At 35.4% G+C, this 20,766-nt stretch overlaps 3 protein-coding genes across 5 annotated transcripts in view; 2 read left to right on the top strand and 1 right to left on the bottom strand.

The window, feature by feature from the left end:
• The window catches only part of LOC142339191 (ruvB-like 2), a 510,084-nt gene that overhangs the window by 309,021 nt on the left and 180,297 nt on the right, over positions 1-20,766 (bottom strand). The gene's annotated exons all lie outside the window — the stretch shown is intronic.
• On the top strand, positions 439-9,150 carry LOC142339189 (nuclear pore complex protein Nup88-like). Its single transcript, XM_075388991.1, has 3 exons — positions 439-1,301; positions 7,403-7,949; positions 8,500-9,150. The coding sequence occupies exons 1-3, from the start codon at positions 462-464 to the stop codon at positions 9,063-9,065; spliced, it is 1,953 nt and encodes a 650-aa protein (XP_075245106.1). The 5' UTR covers positions 439-461; the 3' UTR covers positions 9,066-9,150.
• Positions 9,722-20,766, top strand: part of LOC142339188 (unconventional myosin-XVIIIa-like) — a 171,524-nt gene continuing 160,479 nt past the window's right edge. Inside the window, exons 1-3 of one of the 3 annotated variants that reach the window (XM_075388990.1) lie at positions 9,722-9,950; positions 16,070-16,648; positions 17,251-17,375. In XM_075388990.1, the coding sequence (XP_075245105.1) occupies positions 16,132-16,648; positions 17,251-17,375 (642 nt within the window). In that variant the 5' untranslated portion in view covers positions 9,722-9,950; positions 16,070-16,131. Of the gene's footprint in view, positions 9,951-15,468; positions 15,671-16,069; positions 16,649-17,250; positions 17,376-20,766 lie in introns of those variants that run through there. The other 2 variants (XM_075388988.1, XM_075388989.1) reach the window with 2 other exon arrangements.

Genomic DNA, 20,766 nt, shown 5'->3' with positions numbered 1-20,766 from the left:
TGGATTCGAAAGAACTCCCACAAAGAACTCCAACCCACAATGAACTCCAAGGATTCGAAGTCCTGAAACAAAGAGGACAGATAATACTGAAATAACTAATCTAATTTAGCTAATTGAAACGTGCATAAGAACTGAGAAATGATCCGAAACTAGTTACTTGTAACATGAATTGTCATGAGCTGTCATTAGGCGGATCTTTTCCATTTGTATGCCCCTCCTCCAGTTACGGAGCACGTGTCATTACATATTAAATGATTCTCTAAAACTATGTTAATTGCGTCGGGGAGTTGTTTACATGCACACACTACGCTGGAGAAGGGCTTAAACGGAAAAGGTCTCATTAGACTTTATGGCTGCTAATCGTGCATACATTTTAAAGAAACATACTTCAGATTTTGCGGGATACAATGGATGTTTAAAATAGTACACATTTGATGTTTGTTTTGCTGCTTTTTCAGAAAATGATTTCTGAATGTAAAAGTTTCTCCTGCTCATCTAAAAATTTCATTTTGACTTGGGAAGCCAAATATTCGAAGTTGTTGCTCCGATCTGTCCAGAAGAATGTGCTTTCGCCGAATGAGGCTTTCGATTTGGGAAATGATATAGAGCTGGCCCTAACTTGCGTGCCCCCTTTTGAAATTGACAAACTATGCCTAAATTTCACTAACAGTCACGCTTTGTTGTATGGTAAACAGGGAGCTTTACTTGTCAATCTTCCAATTAATGCGAATGATTTGGACGTGTTTTGGGAGACATCGGAATCCATTATAAGTTGCACATCTTACATTTTAGATCGCAGTGTATTTAGTTCTGTAAAATGTCAAATTGTTGAAGCAAAATGGCTTAAAAAGTTATATTCAGACGGCCCTGAAGATTCTGCTTTTCTTGCACTGTTATTGCTGTCTAATGGGAAAATTCGAATATATAATTTCCTTGTGAATGCTACTAATTACTGCTTTGAAGTTTCCGTTCCTTTCGAAAATAGCGCTTTCGGGTTACTTGGCGATAATTTGGTCTCCTTCGACAGCTTTGATGTCTGTGAGAATTCTTTTTCCATTGTGGCGTTGACACTGAATGGAGATATTTACGTCCTTGAAAAAATTAATTATTGTCAGAGTGTTGGCTATAGAAATAAATTATGTGGTCCTCTTAGAATATTACCGGAATCGGAGGACAATTATGGTGATAATTTTGTTAGTGTGACAACACTTCCAGTTGGCAGTTTCACGGGAATAATTATGATCAACGTGGACGGAGATGTTTTACATGGAGTTTTTGTGCCTGCCAACGATGCATCTGAAGTACGTAAAGTTTAAAGTAAATTGTATCAGATGCTTTCAGTTTATCATCAGGTCTGAGGATGGTCAGTTGTTTCCGGAATTGTTCTGGCTATGTACACAGAATGCCAAAAATATTCAGCGTTCAACCAGGAGTCAGTCTGAGTGTGTTTTTGATTTTTTTCCCGAATTGTCTGCTCCAATTGTTACATCACTTCATCAGTAAAGACACTTTGTTTAGAAAACAAACTTCTAGATTTTTATCCAAAAGTACTCAGCTGTTGTATTTTTTGCAAGATGGTTGACAGATCTCAAGTGGTTTCTACAAATTTAAAACACTCACGTGCACATTTTAAAATGCCGAAAGTCTGCAGTGCCAGAAGTTGAAATGCCAGAAGATGCTACTTAGCCAGAAGTTGACTTTCGTCATTTTAAAACGTGTGCGTTTCGTGTTTTAAGCATGGTTAAGTGACTCTGCAGAAGTCACTTTTGTCATTTTAAACGATAAGATAAAGCTGCTTATACAACCCTCCAAATTACGAACGTTGAGTATGAAGACAGTACTCGAGAGCCTGGGTAAACATCATTTCAAGGAAATCCTGAGCCAAAAAGAAAAAAATCAACTAGATATTTTCCTCATTAATAATCTCAGCAACGCGACTAACCGTTTAGAAGTAAATGAATTTAACGGATCATTCAGCTCAGATCATAAAGCTTGTAAAATAATTCTGCAACTAACACATGAAAACATTCTTAGGTGTAAAAATAAAAATATGATTTCAATAAACTTGACTGGAACAAGCTAAACGCAATCATAGCTGACAATCCTTTTAACCCTTACTGCTACAGTAAAGTAGACGCACTTGTAAAGCAATGGTACAAATGACTGGAAAATATTTTGGCAAAAACGTTCCAAGAACAACTAAACACAGGGCAAGTCTCCCGCCCTGGGTTAAAAAAGAAACTACATTAAAGAGAAAAATTTCGAAAAAGTCAAGTCTGGTGAAACCTCTAAAACTGAAGAGAAAAGAAAATCAACTACGAAAAAACTTAGTCGAAGACCAAGCTGAGTTTGAAGAAAAACTTTTTCGAGGGAGAAAATTTTCAGATCTACAAAAATATTTGCTATCCATCCATAAAAGTAGTAGGTTTCCCGAGACAATGATGTACGAAGATGAAAAATCGAATGAGGATGCACAGAAAATTAAGTTTTTTTTGCGAGTGTTTTCCTAAAAAGTAATCAAGTTGATCAAAATCGAACCTTTGCGAAAAAGACTTATAACCATGTGAACATAAGTGAAACAAAAATTTTAGAATTCTTATCAAAACTTGAAACTAGTAAAGCTTGTGGCCCGGATAACATAGGTAATCTTGTGCTCAAAAACCCGCCTGCCTTCTCGAAATCCTTACTGATAGTGTTTAAGGCTGCGCTATCAAAATGTTATTTTCCATCGTTTTGGAAAATAAGTGAAGTTATTCTCGTCTTTAAAGACGGAAGACAGAGCAGACGTGAAGCAATACAGACCTATAAGCCTTCTCTGCAACACATCAAAAGTTTTTTGGAAAAGTTATGTTTAACGAACTATATGACTTTGTAAAAACGACACTACACAATGCACAGCATGGTTTTCGAAGACACAGGTCGGGGTAACGCAGATGTTGTTCCTAAATCATCTTTACAACAAATTTGAGTGTAATGAAGAACTTTTGGTTCTGTATCTGGACTTCAAAAAAGCCTTCGATAGCATCAACATGACATCTTGCTACAGAAAATTGAAACGCTAGGCATTGGCGGTAACTTCTTGAAAATTTTTGCCAGCTACTTAAGTAAAAGAAAACAATGTACAGCTTAATGATTTTATCTCTGAAACAGTGCAGGTAACAAGTGGTGTTCCACAAAGATCACTACTAGGTCTATTTCAATTCATCATTTTTGCTAACGATCTTCCTTTACAAGTAACTAAGCCTGAAACCTTTGGTTATGCAGACGATTACACGCTTGTTGCAACGAATAGGTGCCTGGTTCGCTTACAAAACGGAGACGAAAGAGATTGAGGGCGTTCAAAAGAAAGCTACCAGTTGGATCCTAAACAACTGGGAACTGAATTACAAGAAGAGGCTTGGAAAACTCATTTTACTTCCTCTCTCCTTATATATAGAACTACACGATCTACTTCTCTTAATCGCTTTTCTCTCAGGAAATTACAATGTCAATATTCCGATCACTAGAAACCAAAACTTTGATGGTCAACCAAATACCACAAATACCAGACAGTTTGAGCTAATAAACAAACAACAACGAAAAAGGCATATGAAAATTTCTGGAGGCGTTCTAGTCAACTTTTAAATATTATCTGTAAAATCGCACATTTAGCTATTGAAAGCTTAAACAAAAAACGATTAACCGAATTATACTGGAATTATTTCTTTAGACCTTTTTGTGCATTTGCAACCTAGTACAGAAGGTCAAATTAGCCAACCAATAAAGGGATGTCAACCCTAGTGCCACGACTCTGAAGCCTAAACTACTACTACTACTTCGAAATTCTGACTTAATATCTTCGCGGTTCTCGATAAACGGCAGAAGTTCTCAGTGACTTCAAGCAGAGTCACTTAACCATTTCTTCTATCATCATCGATTTAAACTTCTATGGTATGTAGCTAGCGGACCTAATGACTCTGGTACTTATCATTAGAAATGAATGAGAAATGAATTCTCGAGCGAGATACTCTATCACTTACTTTAACTTATCTTTCACACTCTGTCAGAAATTAGAATCGTTGATGGAAAAGATTTTAAACGCTTTTTACACGACCGGATATCTGTTTTTGGTAATGTCTTTATTAGATCTTCGTTTTCTAGTTTGTTTAGGTCTTAATATTATATTGAATTTAAAACAGTCTCTTGGTGATTCAATGGGCCTGAACACCAGTTCTTTTTTCTTCATTTTTTGGAGCGTAGTTCAAGATGTGCCGCTACTTTTGTTAGCGTACTTCCGCTTTTTTGTCAGTAATTTTTGTCAAAATTAGTTTAAGTTTCACCGGCTGGTTTTATTCCCTCATTGTAATAAAAATAAAAAAAACTGCTAACAAAAACAATTGGCATGCAGTTTGGCAACTTTGTTTCGAGGCTGTAAGTCTCAGCCAACATCGAAATAATAACAAATAAGACAATAAGCACCCAATTAATTTCTTCAGTGTCAAGAGAATGGATCGAAAGCATTAAATTTTTTCCTTAAAGTTATTGAAAATTCTACACGCAAATTTGATTTTTTTTTAGTTGGAATTTACTGTGCTTTATTAGTCGAATTTACTCTATGTCGGAAGCAGAGAATGTCAAGGACCATTAGCAGTAAATCGGGAGTCAAAATGAGTTACCAATTTTGGTTCCATTTTTTTCAGAATTTATCTAAGCATTGCATTTATAAAGGAAAAGGAGATTTTAAGTGAGCGCGATGTCACATGGTCGTATAAAACTCACGAATTAAAAGAAACCAAAAGAAGAACAAAATTAGCTGGCTATCGCAGCTATTGAATAGGTTCAAATGAAAAAAGTCCTCAGTGCTTTAGGTTTCTCAATCATTTTTGGTTCATCTATATTAATCTCCTGCTGCTGTTCAACTCGTTAGCTAAAAACGATTGCCTTTTTTAAGAAAATTGTTGAAAGAGTGATTAGTGTTAGGGCAATTGTTGCTGCAATTAGATTTCAAGATTTGATGATACGATGCATTTCAGTTTCAAATGCTGATTTGTTAAAGGCGTAGGTGGGAACATTCTGTGACACACAGAGAAACATGCGAGCCTGCTTGTGGAAACATAGGTCGGCTGTGTGTGCGTCTTAGTATGAACTTCTTCTTGTTGCAAAATGAAAAAGGAAAACGAAACTAACGCAAAATGATTTTTGATGGATATATTTCTACAGTTCTTGTTTACCATGAAATCATTTCGGGGTATTGCTGACTCGAGAAAAGTTTGCTCTTTGATCTTTATTATTGAAGAATTTGCGAAAATGGTTAAAACGATGGCTCCTTCATTTTTTGAAATGTTATCAACTTTCAGGATTATTGCATTAGTGGCACCACATAGCAAATAACCTTGAATTACGTCACGTGATTTGCTTTTACTACTTTTACTTTTACAAAATATTGCAAAAAAACACAATTTTTTGAATGGAAGTTTTTGTTTTCATCTTTGTTTTTTTTGGGCTACTTCACCCAGCGCAAGCGTCATAAAGCAGTGGTTTTCTTTTGATTATTGTACAATTGTTATAGGAATCTTTAATACAATTATAAAATTGCTATAATTAAAGACGAATTCTTCTTTCTGCAACTTTAACCTTCTTCCCTCAGTTTATCTGCAATTCATAACATTAGAGAAGATGTAATCAATGCCAAATGAGTTCCCTCCAGGGCCGTCGATTGTTCTTGTTGTTTTTGTCGTATTTGTGATAATTTTAACACTTTCAAGTTTTTTTATTAATAAAAAGAATTTTATATTAAGAGGAAAAGCTGATCTCGATGAAACCACTGGAATTACAAAGATTAACCACTGGAATTACAAAGATTAACCACTGGAATTACAAAGATTTTTAAAAGTAGAAGGGTACTTTCTAGTAGCAATTCAAAGGCATGAATAAAGCCATCTTAATTTTTAAAGTCGACAAAAACGGATTCAATGTTAATTATTTTTCTCTATTTCCCCCAAACAATTTCTAATGACCTCAGTTATAGCGTGTCATATACGTGGCAGCTTAGCATCATAATGCTATCATTTACTCCAAAGTTTTTTTTACCTGATATGGATTCTAAGGGACGACGATAATTATCATCAATTTTAAAAATATTAAAAACAAAATATCAAAATATATAATAAGTCATTTGAAATGAACTGTTTTTTTTAAACTTTAATTGTCAGATGAACTCAGTGATATCTAGGAGCGGGTGCGTTAGGACGAGACTTCCTTATGTCGCCACGTTTCTTTATTTTCTTTATCATGCCGTTTTCTGAATTGCCTTCAATGGAAAATGTATGAAATCCTCTATAGAGCTCCTTGATAGGATTTTTAAGATCTCTTCACACCTTTTTTCGACTTTTTGATGTCAATGAGAAGTCAAATTAGTGTTGTGAGTTCAGTCTTGAACGAGAAAAATAGCTCGTAGGTTTGCAGCGTAAATTTTTTCAAACTACCTTTAAAGTTTAGTGTGACTTTGACGTTTGGACAAATTTTCAGCTTCTGAGTGAATTTTTTTTCACTTGCGGCATTTGACTTCTGCAGTTTTTCTGGTGTGCTATTAAAATGTTACACATGTACTCTAATTGCGCTTATTTGCAATTGCTTTAATCCTGATCGGGCAGCTGATGATTTCTGTGACTTTGAAATCATTTGTCATAGAATATTTGTAAATTTTTTAAGTTTGTCCCTATTCCTTATTTCTGTTGTCTTTCACTTAGTCTCATTAATAGCAGGTCTCAGCGGTTGGTGAATTATAAGTAAAGCATAGGTTAATATTTTCAGGTCATAACTAAATATTTCCATGACTTAAACACTTAATATTTTGAAAAGGTATCAGAGAATTTTCGCCTCTATGCGTTGTTCAGTATTTGTCTTAGCAATTAATGTCAAGAAATTGCAGGTCTCAGCAGTTGCAAATGAGGTCTCAATGAATCTAAATAATAGTGCGTTCTTAGCTAGTGGTGTTCATAACTTGGTCACTAATTTTTCCGGAAAATTTGCAAAGTTTTGAGTTGAGCTTATTTGTTGTCCTTTTTGTTTCATTTTTTGCTCTCAAACAAAGTTTGCACAAATTTTGTTTGTGCTGCAGTCTTTTTGTGCGATTTTGTGTCTGAGGGTTTTGACTTTTCGTCATCAAAATCGGGAAAAACAGATAAAGTCCGGAGGGCATTAACCTCTTTTAGAGCCTTCTGCTCACTGATCTCTTAAGTAAGCGATTCACTCATGAAGTTTTAGAGACATAATTTGATGATATTAAAGGTAATTCTTAGAGTTTGACCCCTCTTCCTTTGACCACCTCCCCCACTTTCTACCTTCCACTCCCTCCCCCACTCCACCTAACTTGTGACCCCGAGCACTCGCCCAAAGATCGAAAGTGATGGCATTGTTTTAGCCAACAGTTGAGATCCTTGAACAAATTCGACTGACCAACTGTACGCAAACCATAAAACCATTTGATATCATCGAAGATGTGCGACAGAATATTTTTGTTGCAACCGAAATGTTCGACACGCCTACCGTATATTACTATTGGAGCAACCAGGGTGCTTTCGTAACACATGCAAAGTGTTTTGATATCCTGTGTCGCGAGGGTGCATTGGTGGACGTCGAACAATCTTCCTCAACAACTCATTGCATAGTCTCCTGTGACAGTTACAGTGGTGCAAATTACGACTCCTTGCTTATTGGTGTAATACATATCCCAGGAACGAATACACTTCTCTGCACGTCTAGTGCATTGTCAACCTTCAAAGTAGATCTCCAGTCTTATCTGCCTTCTTTGAGCAAACATACCAACTTGTCCAGTGGTGCTGGGCATTTGGAACTGGGCAAACATCCGAAGGGAACCTTGACGTCAGCACAGCCGTTTTTAACTGTGATTCAAAAGATGCTATCGGATTGCAAGAGAAGTCCGAAAGTTTCTCTCGGTTCGTCAAATGGTTAGTAAGCTTTTATTTTGCCAATTATCAACGTTAGTTTCACTGCTGTTTTGGAGAAATTTTGTCGGATTTAGAAAGCTAAGTAAAAAGGTGTTCTAGAGGTGCAAGGCATTAGACAATTTTCTAGTGATGTAACGGCTAGCATTTTAACGCCGATTAAAATAGTAGCCGAACATTGCTAATGAACAGTGCTGAGTTCGTTCTGTGTGAACGCACTACTGCTCATTTAGGTGCGATGAAAATCAAAGCAAATTAAAGCGAAACGTGATAGCCATTTGTGCTTTTTTACTAGAGGAAAACAGCTTGTTAAACAAACGCTAAGCAATGGTTTGCAGTTACATAGCCTGATAACAATTACATAAATAAATGAATACATACCATTATAAGGTACTGTCATGTCAATTGTATCACACAGGCGCTAATTGGCTATATTACACCGGGGTGAGGGAAAGAAATCCTAAACAAAAGATTAGGCACTCAGATGGGATTGTACATTAAAGCGACCGTCAGATTTTCATAATCTAATTATTTCTTAAACTTTGTGTTTAAGGTTCTGCTGCGGAAGTAAACGCAATGTCGAAAAAGATTGTAGCGGATCTTACTCAGAACAGACTCAACACACTTGTAGCTGTCAATGATCAGATCAAGAAACGCAAAGCTCTCATTATTGATCGCTTAGCCCTCCAGGTCAGAGAAGTCGAAGCTCTAAGTCAGTTGAGAGACGGCCTGGTTAGTCAAACTCGTGAACTGGCAGAGAAATATGAAACTTTAAACAGCAATCAAGAAGTTCTAGAATCTTCAGCTGAGCTCCTCAGTCGGTCAATTCATGCCTGCAGTTCTATCACCAGTTCTAGCGAAGAAACATTTTATCAAAAGTTACTTGTTATGGAAACAGAATTGGACAAAAAGCGAAAGTTGGTGTCGTCATTAAGACGTTCGTCTGAACAGTCATTTCCCATGAAGGAAAATAGTGACATTTTTGACAGTGACTTCAATACAAACAGTGCCAGAAAATATTTGGTGAAGAATTCTATCCTCCAGAAATTAGTTGTTCAGGAATCGGCTCTTATCAATGATTTGATAGCTCAAATTAATTCTCTGAAAGCGTGCCTTTAGTTGAGTGAAAACAGTTTAATATGCTCTGTTAGCTTATTTTGTTTATGCTGTGAACTTAGTGTGAATTGAATGTTTTACTCCTTGTTTTGAACAAAGTATGGCTTGAAGTTTCTTCAAAATTACTTCCTGCTTGTTACTGCTGTTGTCGGTTGTGGTTTATTGAGTTGGAATTCTCCAGACAGAATATGTCTCTTTTAGCTCAGAGACTCTTAGATTAGCTGGCTGCCTTTTATGGTAAGCGTGGTAGTGTCCAACTAAGACGACGTCTAGTAAAGTCGAGAATGAATTGACGCATCTGAATTTTTGGTCCTTTTCTGTTCCCCATTTCTCTCGTGCTGCGTTACACTTAAAAGCATGCCAAGTAACACATAATTTGTGCAATTGTGTCATGAACGGCTTGGAAGAGCAGAATGCATTCCAAATCTCAATCAACTAGTGAAGTTGTCCGTCCAGGTCAGAAATGAAAGTGCTTTTGAGCATTCATCTCAACGGTTTGTTAATTTTATCCGAAATTCGCCTGAAAGTTATCGTAGAATTTGTGAAGAATCCCATCTATTGCAAAAAAAAGCAAAAATGCCTTAAATATTTAAAATATGAATTTGCCTTAAAATAAAAACATGTAACATAGTTCACGTCGGCTTAGTTGTGCATTATCAAAGCTTGCATTAATGGGCTAGGTTTCATTTCTTGGTTCATATTTGCAACAAGGGATTATCAAAATTTGTTCTGTCTTGCTCGAGGGAAGTTTATTTCTCCCAATAAACTGTTTTGTTCCACAGCGAATATTGAAACTTAGTGAACTTTGGGTTTAAGTTGCAATTTGTAAAGATTTCAGCTCCTCGCCTACTATTTCCGAGAATCAAAGTCACTTCTATTTTCGACCAGGTAAGCAGTAATAGTTCAATTGTGTATTTAAACAGACGTCCAAAATTATTCTTTGTAGAGCGCAAAAGAATTTTTTTCAATTTTCTAAATCCATAGATAATATGGAATTCAGAAAAATGGTTAACAAAATTGTGTTGACAAAAAGGAAAGTTGTGAACTGAACAAAAAAAAGATTTATTCACAAAAGATTTATAAAGTGTTCAGATTTTCCGGATCATGAGATTCGTACGATTAAAACAATGGATACTTGTCAAGGATGGAACAATATACTGAGTATTGTCAATGAAATTTTTTTCAGAAGCTTTACTAAGAAAATTTAAGAAATTTACAACTGAAAAGACGTAGTTTGTGCACAAATTCAGTTTTTATTATGGCAATAGTTAATATTTTCTCATTTAAAAAGTGAAAAATTTCTGCTACTTCATGTGGGATCTCTATAAATCTTTTACAAAGCGAGTATTGGACTGTTTTTATCCAAATATTTCTACGAAAATGTGATTCTCAATAAAGAAAGCTGAGTTTCAAATCTAGAAAACAAATTTGATGAAATCCATTTTTTGAATTCTCATTATATTGTTTAAGAAATTTTTGAAACTGCTTTTTAATAGCCGCCGTCAGCCTCTCAACGGCTATTATTGAGGCGCTCTCCTTTTTACAATTCAAAGAATTTGAATTGTATTGGGGAGCTGTCTTTTTTTAAGATCTGTTCACACATTTTCATGAAGCTGTTCACATTTTGAAGCTTTAAGTGGGATTTGGATAGAAGCTTGTTACTTAAGGAATATTCGGATACCAATTAACTAAAGTTTTCTTGGTATAAATCATTTTATTCTTAGGAAAATTGAGAGAAGAATTGAGAAATTTTAAGACCATTTTTTTTGAGTTTTTCTTTTTTTAATGTTAGGCAAGTTTCTTATTATACTTGCCCATTGTTTTGCGAGCTATTCATTGATCTAATTGCAAAAGAATTTTATTCGGCTTTGTGGAGGTTCAGGGTTCACAATAGTTGCTTATTCATAAGTAGGGGCAACTTTCTCCTTCGAGTCGTTTCCGGAATTCTTCCTGCTGTCTTCATGATTTTTGAAGTCAAATTGAAGTAGTGATTTTGGTCACGCCGAAACTGGAAGTGGAGCGAAAAAAGCAAGTGATTTTGCGACGTCACTTTAATTTTGAAGCAAAATGAGAAAACGGTGTTAGAACAAAAATTCGCCTTCTCGCTAGTGGTTTTTGTTCACATGCGGCAATTTCACTTTGATTTTTACTGTTTTTCCAAATTTTTGGATTGGATTTTTTTCTCAATGGTTTTTTAAATCCATTCATTGTTCATTGTAGGCCTAGTTTTTTGTTAGAACAAAATTTCTTTTTATCGCTATTGGTTTTTTGTTTACATATGGCATTTTGACAATAATTTTCTAATTTTTTAATCTTTTATGATCTATTTTTTTTAGAATTGGTTTTCCCAATTCACTTATAGTCCGTTCTTGGTCTAGTTTTTGTTTGGTAAATGAAAATTCTTTGAACTGTACGTCAGGACTTGTCCTGCTATGCTTTTTAATTCGCTTTCCCTTTTGATCAAGTTTTTCGTTTTACATAAGTCACTATTTTCACGTTTGACTTCTGACTTACTTCACTCTTTTTCAACTGAATGTTTCAACTTTTAAATCGTTTCGTGCCTTGATTTACGCAATGTGTTGAATACGATCAATGTCAAAAGATCAAAATCAAAAGAAACGGGATCAACAGATAAAGCCCGGTCATTAAGTCATAGTGCATTAGGTTATCAATGTTCATTAAAACGATTGCTAGATGGCATTAGTATTATGCTGAATATAGAATCTGAACTCTGTGTAATTTTAGAATCTAACCAAATATGCAGAGTTTGCACTCCAAATAAAAAATTTCCACTTCTCACTCAGTCTTATTTTTTTTGTTCCAATCCCAATGTGCATCAACGGTGGCTGTTTTCCGGCAATTTGCCGGCTATGTTTATAAGTGTCGACCCTCATTTTTGACTCCTTAACTCACTAACTGTTACAACTGAATTAAATGTTGGGTCATGGTCAACTTATAACATGTCTGTAAGGAAAGTATCAGCCTTCCATCATAGTGTCAGCGTCAAAATTCGTTTCTCGTTAATAGTTGGGAGCTGGTAAAGTTCTTATAACGCGTGAAACCTAACTTGATGATATTGTGGCTATTCGCTCCTTTTGACTTTTTATTGATGGTAGATTATGACAATGTATAAAGCAGATCTTATTTGATACATTGGTTTTGTAAAGTCAATCGTATTCCACGTAAGCTTTTGTTTGTATCAAATCGAGAAAATATTCTGTTTTTTGTCTAAGCGGGCGCGCCATTTGTATTATTGGTGCATATTGTCACTGTGATCGTCGATTTTAATAATGCTCATCGTTATTTTTAATAATGCGCATACAAAACAGAGATATTCCTAATGAAATGAAGCTGTGTATAATTTGTGCAATTGAGTCAAAATTGAACTTTGGGTTTGCACTAACTGATTTAATTTGGACAGGGTGCTAGTTGTGTTTTGTATTGTACTTAGCAGTGCAGGTCTGTGACCCTGGTTTGATTTGTCCAACTTGGTGGTATCAATTAATTTGTTGGTGTACCACTTTCAAACCGATGCTGAACTACGTTAATTTAGTACGTTGAATATATATTTGATTGATTTGTGTTGTTTGGCTTTGAACTGTATTGAGAAGTATCAAGTCAATCTTAAAGGAATCGAAAATGTTCAAGTCAAAGAAGAAAAAAGTTAAGAATGCAAAAATGTCAAGCTCATAGAAAGCAGTAAATAATTTCTGTTTTATTTGCAATTCGCAAATTGCCAAATCGGCCGAAAACATCGACCACAACATTCGTCAAAATTGCTAACTTCATCTGTAAGCAAAGGAGTTTTTTTACTTCATATCCTTCAAAATTTTAATAATTGTTATCTTTCAATGAAGGTCTTTCATATTTACTTCATTTGTGGCTGAAACTTTCGAATAATGTGAGCAAAATGATATGAGCCATGCTTTGGTCATTTCCCATTGCAAATTTTCAGAAAACGAAACTCCTATTGTGGCCTTCTAACAACCGGGTGTCTTTCTATTTTCTGATCAGTTATGGAAAGCCAATTTGGACTGTTTTATGCCCCCATTTTAAGTAATGTTTACTTGGTCCATCTAATTCAACCTAATAAGGAGCCGACAGGAGCAACAAAAATTAACAGGAGACAAAAATGAGAAACATTTTTGTCAGACATTTTTATTTCAACTTACTCTTGAAAGTGCCTTTGTTGGCAGTTCAGTTTTCCTGTTAGCGAGCTAATGCAAAAGTTCCTTTAGCTTGTTGTTCTGTTCAATAAACGTGAGTGAAGATGCAGATGATACTTAAAAAGATAAAACCCTAATTAAAAAACGGTTGTTCAATTTTTTTTGTTTCCTCTGAATACCATTCTGGTTCTAAATACAAAATTCATATCAGTTTTGCCCTAATTGATTTTATCATTATTATAATCCTTAAGTTTTGGTTAACTTTCTTTTGTCAGCTCATATACTTATCAATAACAGTTTTTGATTTCAGTATGGTGAACAATTTAGCGCCTCTATAGGCTATAAAATATCGTTTTAAATCCGTTGGACTCGTGTAAGTTTTAAAGTGTATTACTTTTTGAGCGAGTGTTTTCTTCCGATTTGTAGAAGTTATTCGTATTATCTCACAATGCGTGTTTCAAATTGAACAAAAACGGCTTTTTAGCAATTTTTTGTAGACAGTTATACTTTGATATTGTGGTCAGAACCAACACGTGACTAACATGAGCATCTCTTCAGGAAGTAGAGTGTTCGGAAAATCTATTGGATGCGTAGGATTGGTTTCAATATGTTTTAGATGCACATCCGTAAACTAGTAGCTATCTGTATCATATACTATCTTTTCAACAATTTCCTACAAAATAAGTGTCTTAGTTTGCATAAGTTTCCGTAACGAATACGGATTTTTGTGCAAATGCGTTTAACATAGGATTGGTTCATAGAGTGCCTAGAATGTCTTAGGTAATTCATATGTTTATTGAAGACAAAAGTGGGCCAATGATACAGCCTTGAGGAACAACGTATATGATGTCATTAATGTTGGTTTTTACACACTACATTGAACATTTTCTTTAGGATTGCTTTAAAATTATCTTAAAAAATTTTCAAATAAGTCCCTTAACGCAAAAATTTTGAAAGCTTTTGTTTTCGTTTCTGTAGCAGTCGTTTCTAGGAGTAGTTTCAGCTACGTTCTGCCCCAATTCGAGCGCTTAGTTTGTTTTTGTTGAATTCCGAATTTTCTCATGCAAATAGTTCCTTGCTAGAATCAATACGTTGCGATATTTCGCCAATAGAAAGGGTGCGATCTTTCTCTAATTTGTAAATTTAAGCTATTAATGATTTATATACCATAAAAGACAATGGAGAAGTTCAATTAGCTGTTTCGACTGTGCGAAAAATTAAGTTTTGATGAGCATCAGATGCATTTTCGAACATTCTCTAGTACTACGTTTTTTGCATGTGCCTTCTTATTATAGGTTCTATTTATGAAATCCGAATTTACAACTGGCATAGTTTTTGTAAAAGAACGAAAAACATGTTTTTTTTTACACTATAGAGATTTGAGCAAATTTTGTGAATAGTTTTCCGTGTCGTTTCGCGTTTTTACGCAACTTGAAAACATGAAAAAGTATAATTGGTCAAACATCTCTAAAACTCGTGAATATTGCCATTGGCTGACGTATTAATTTTTATAAAATGGGCTTTTTTTCTAACTGAAAGAAAGGAGCAAATAACACATAATCCAATTGCGTATCCTCGGTAGCGTACTATCTAGTCCCCGCTGTTGTTTTTATGATGTTGCTGTTCCGTGGGGATATCGAATGTGCTGCCGAGGCTTGGTTTTGGCCTTTTCTGTCTTTGTTCTATAGTCTCACTGATGACTATTAATAATTTGAAAAGTCAACTTTACTACACGCCTCATTTACCTGTCTTGTATTTTTAATATAAGCCTGTTATAACGTGTGAAACCTAACTTGATGTTATTGTGGCTATTCGCTCCTTTTGACTTTTTATCGATGGTAGATTATGACAATGTAAAAAGCAGATCTAATTTGATACATTGGTTGTCCACCTGATTTTGTTCAGTCAATCGTATTCCACGTAAGCTTTTGTTTGTATCGAATCGAGAAATTTTTCTTTTTTATCTAAGCGGGCGCGTCATTTGTATCATATTGGTGCATATTGTCACTGTGATCGTCGATTTTAAAAATGCGCATCGTTAATTTTAATAATGCGCATCCAAAACAGAGATATTCTTAATCAAATGAAGCTGTATAATTTGTGCAATTGAGTCAAAATTGAACTTTGGGTTTGAACTAACTGGTTTAATTTGGATAGGGTGCTAGTTGTGTTGTGGTTTGTACTTAGCAGTGGAGGTCTGTGACCCTGGTTTGATTTGTCCAACTCGGTCGTATCAATTAATTTGTTGGTGTACCACTTTCAACCAAATGCTGAACTATGTTACTGTTAAGTTATTACGTTGAATATATATTTGAGTGAGTTGTGTTGTTTGGCTTTGAACTGTATTGAGAAGTATGAAGTCAATCTTTAAGGAATCGAAAATGTTCAAGTCAAAGAAGAGAAAAGACGAGAATGCAAAAATGTCCAGCGCATCGAAAGCAGGTTTGTGTATGAAATAATTGCGGTTTCATTTTTGCAACCCACAAATTGGCCAGAAACATTGGTCGAAATTGCAAACTTCATCTGTAGACAAAGAATTTTTTTTACTTCATATCCTTCAAAATTTTTGAAAATTGGTATCTTTTAATGAAATTCTGTCATATTTACTTCATTTTTGCTAAAAATTTGGAATAATGTGAGCAAAATGATATGAACCATGCTTTGATCCTTTCCGATTATAAAATTTTCAGAAAACGAAACTCATTGTGGCCATCTAACATCAGGGTGCATTTCTGGTTCCTATTTTCTGATCAGTTACTGAAAGCCGATTTAGCCCGCTTTACGCCCTCATTTTACAAGTTTTGGTGTCTTTTGTTGAGTTAAAAAGATTTTCTCTTGTAGGTGACGAGGGTGAAAATAACGAAAACGCGGAAGGATCTAACTCGGATTTATTCAAATTCAGCATGAACAAACGCGTCTCAATTGAGAAACCTTCAACTGCAGATGCGCCGGATGCAAAGCAAGCTGTAGCTGCCTTGTCTCCCAGCCAGCAGAAGTCCTCAAAATCAAAATCATCAACATCGTCATCTAAAATTAGAAAGAGTATCCTCAAAAACAATCCGACCTCTCCATTGCTGACAAGTCCTCAAGAAAATGTGGAGCTTGAGTTTAAGGAGCCAAAGAGTGATGGTAAAACTATGCGATTTGTTGGTTCTGGCGATGTTCTTGATTCTGCCAAAGCTAATGAGGCTGCCCCGAAACGTCGAGAGTCGAACTCTAAGTTGAGGCGCTCCCTTAACTTGACGATTCCAAAGATACCAGTTGTCACACACAAGTCTTTCGACGAGAATTTACTATTGCCCAAGATATACAGCACCAAAAGTCCAGAACCACGGGAGTTGGTTTTGAAACAGAACTTTGCGGGTGACTATGGGTTCACTGTCAAAACGTCGACGTTATTGGAGAAGGTGCCTTTAACAGGTGGGTTAAACAAGCTGAAAATAGATTCATCAAAAATATGTAGTACTTAAAGCGTTCCCGCCCCCAAACACACACACATCTGCCACTAACTTTCGCCCCTTTTAGCTGCTTAAAAACGTACATAAGTTTGTCCACACTTTCTGCGGTACACAAATTTGGTCACTGCGGAGAAAGTGGTTCCCTAGTTGAGTATTATAGACCAGAAGGGTGTTGGGGTGTAGAATGATGGAGTGTGTTGGGATGTGAACAGGTTTTTAGAAGGCTCCTCATTGCCGGTTATTTGAATCAGGCAGGATTGAAAAATCGTCTTTCCAGTTAAGTGGTATTTGACATTTAAGTTTAGAGTTTTCGATATTTTAACATTTCGATATTTATGACCTAGGTGGAGTTGTTATTCAAGCATCGTTGATTATGGCTCATTTTGCAGTGAGGTTTGCTATATTGAAAATCACAAAAATATGGAGTAGACGTTCATGTATTTCGCATGCATAGCTAAAATGATTGTCACATGAGCTTATTTTAATCAGAAGTGTTGCCGATGTTTCTGATGCATTAACGTTCAGCCTGAGACCAATGACATTAAATACTTATTCTTGTTTTAGGAGAGATAATCGAACGCAATATACACTTTGCGGAGTCGAGTGCCAACAGTACACAGACCACTGGGTTACTACCTGGCGACAAACTGCTCAGAATAAACGACACTCCTGTCGAGTCGTTGCCCAAGGTAACATTTTATGGTTCTCTAGAGACATATTGAAGGACAATCATTGAAAAAACATAGAGGCTCAAGAATCAGTGCTCTTGCGCAGTTAGATCCCAACTTCTACTTAAAATGAAAATCAGACGCTTGACATCACATTTACCATCTAGTGAAAATTAAAAGCAATTAAAGTGACATTCTTTTCGAGAGAATTTCTGATGAGATAATTAAATTTTTATGAGCAATTACCCAACTATTGATAAACGTACGAAAATTGAACTCAGCTCTTTATTCAAATGTTGTTTCTGGCATTGATTGTAAAAAAAACGACTGACTAAAAAAGGTTGATTTAACTCCGATGAACTTCAGATTTGTTTCATTGAGTTAATTAACCCGACCCCATTTTACTGGGGGACTATATGCTCAATGGTGTCACCGTGGATTTTTGCTATCGCGAGGGTTCTCAATAGCTCATGGTTTTTATGGCGTCAACGTTGTTTTCGTAAACTTTAAATGGATTCTTGAGTTTCGCCTCTATACTTGTTCTTTTTGTAGTCTTGTGACTTAGTTTCATTAATCACAGGTCCAGTTGCCTTTCCAAAGAGGTATTAGTGATCCTATCTAATGCTTTCAATTGATACCTAATTGCTCATGACTTTAAGTATATTATATTTGTTTTCAAAAATGTTAAAATTTGGAATTTCCCTTTATTATTAGATATTATTAGATATTTCCCTTTATTATTTCCCTTTATTATGGCTTAGTCTCATTATTGCTAGCACCCATTCTCTTTCTAATGAAACAAAAATAATTAATTTTTTTAGACTTCGACAATGGTTTTACGACTGAGTTTTTATGCTTGTTTATGTTTGCTTTTCATGCATTTGTTTCCATTGATGTTCAAATGGAGCCCAAGTGAAAATGTGCAACTTTTTGGCTAATATTTTGTGGTTTCAATGGCTTTGGAGCGATGAAGCATAATTAAAAAAATGTCTAATCTAAAATTTCACTTGTCGGGAATCTCAGTTCCATCTAGTTTTTGTGAATGCGGGTATTAAACAAAAATTTCTGGAGTTGGACTTCCGTAGTGCTTATATTGATTAACCATGTTGATCTGACAGCCAAATATATTTTTCGAAAATAATAATCTATGATTTAGAGCTCAGAAATTTTTTTCGCGCTGTGAGTTACAGTTTGCGCCACTTCTGCGTGATACTCTCCAAATACTATTGTTTTCGACTTAAAATTTCCTTCTTTGATGTATAATAATAGTATCAGCGCAGTTTCTATTCAGGTCTGATGGCAGTTCTCTTGCTGGCGAGTTTTTAAATTAGGGAACACTGTACCTATTGGTTTTTGGAGTGGAATTGGTAGTTTTTGTTACAATTGTAAATTTCCTTGAACAATCTGTGCTGTCTCAGGTATTTGAGACTTCTTTGTAATGAGCTGCATTTTTGCTCATTTTATTTCCATAATCGTTTTATTGATTTGACTTCTGATTTTTACTCATAGTCCTAGATTTGTGTGTCATAATTTTCAACTTCTTGCTTTTTTCTGTAGTCATTTAGACTCAGGTAAAGCTTTATTTGGAAAAAAGAATCAACATAATAAAATATTTTTATTCGTAACGCTTTTGAGCAGTAACAAAGAATATTGATTGGCATGATGGTGAGCTAAATCTGCTTTACTTCCTTTGAAAATGTGAGTTGCTTTGCTGAATTTTCAGTCTGAGGTATATCATTTTTTTGAATACATATTTTAGGTAAATTCCCTAATGATTTGTGGGTGAATTCTTTGATTTTTTTTCCACAGCTAATTTCCTATTTTGTCTTGGCGAGCGAAATTTTTAACTTCTATTATAACAGCTTTAGTAGTAAAAGTTTTGTATTCTTATTTTTTTGTAACGTTCGACTGTCTTAATTTTTCTCCTCGTGCATCTGTTCTATATTTTTTCTGATGCTGACTATTGTTAAGAAGGGACAGATTAACTCCAATTTTTAATTGCTCTTGAAGCAGTTCATAGCAATTATTGTAAACGTGTGTGTCTTTTTTATGCAAATCTTTTGCTAGACATTTTCGCGCTTTTCTTCTAGAACATTCTTTGACTTCTCAAATGACTTTTTCCCGCTTTCGTTCATCATTTTTGAGTGATCTCTAGTGCTCCGAAGTTGCTAATATAAAATCGGTTGCGGCGTAGCAGAATTAACTGACTTGTAGCGCAGTGGTTAGTGAGGGTGGCCATGGATCGAGAGGTCAGTGGTACGAATCCCGGTGGGGTCAATGTTTTTTGCACCCATAAAGAAAAATTGATCTAGGCTAGAGCCCCTGATGAATTAAATTGCCTCGCCTGTCGTTCAAGAGCAATTCTTCCGACATTTGTCTCAATTCTTTATGTTTCTGTTTCAATGTTTATGTTTCAATTCTTTTCTGATGCGTTTATTTTCATGCATTTGAGGTTATTTGTTCTTTAGTGAACAATATTTTGAAAAGCTGTGATTTTTATCGGATTTTTTTGGAGCTGAGAGATTTTTAACTTTTTAGCCGAGCAAATATTCTGTTCTAAATCCTGGTAGTCAATTTGATTTTTTTATATTTCTGGTGTATAAAGCTGAAATATCAAAGATTTGATTCGAAGATTGTTTTATGTTTTGCAGAATGCTCCACTCTTGCAGGTCCGGTATCAACTTGCTTTTGTTGGCTCTGTTATATAGCTCGACGAGCTCATGTCATTCAAAAGCTGACAACAGGTTACGGGAAAACTATAATTGCCTCCACTCGTTAAACTTGTCGGCCTTCTCAAGTACTGTTCAAGATATCTTTTCTTCTGTCATTCGGGAGCATGGTTATCAGCACCAACAATACTCGTTCCTGGTCTTCTTTTGAATGCGATTGAATTTCGAATAAGTGCAGAGTACAGAATAGGTATACTTGTCTATAATGCAGAGTAGAAGTGTCCAAATTTTTAAACAGGCATACGGGGGACATTCACGTTTTTTATGTCATGGGCGTGGCCAGGCAGGAAAGAATTCGTGATAGAAATGCATTATGTTCCTCTGCATCAAATTTAGCATCTGTAGTGGAACAGAAGAAAGTTATCTGGTCATGCTCTTGAACCAGCGGAAGGGGATAAATATGGCAATTGTTGAAAGCAATTGTTGAGAAAGAAGCATTCTTTTCGTGCCGCTTGCTATTGAAGTGCTCCATGGTTTGTCACAAACCTTCAAGAAAACGAGAATGGCTGTCTTTGCTGACAACAGAAACTTCATTTCACAGGGTTTGTCAGGTGTCTTTAACAAATTGGTGCGGTAAGATTTCCGTGATTGCTAGCCGAGATACTGCAATCAGGATACTTGCTAGAGACCATTGATTTCCCAAATTGCCTTGAGAGAAACTCACCGAATGAGAGGGAATTGTT

Source organism: Convolutriloba macropyga, chromosome 5, assembly GCF_964194025.1.
Source record: "Convolutriloba macropyga chromosome 5, txConMacr16.3, whole genome shotgun sequence".
NCBI classification, from domain to species: Eukaryota; Metazoa; Xenacoelomorpha; order Acoela; family Convolutidae; genus Convolutriloba; species Convolutriloba macropyga.
The sequence above is the reverse complement of the archived record's forward strand: the minus strand, read 5'-3'. Positions and strand labels throughout refer to the sequence as shown.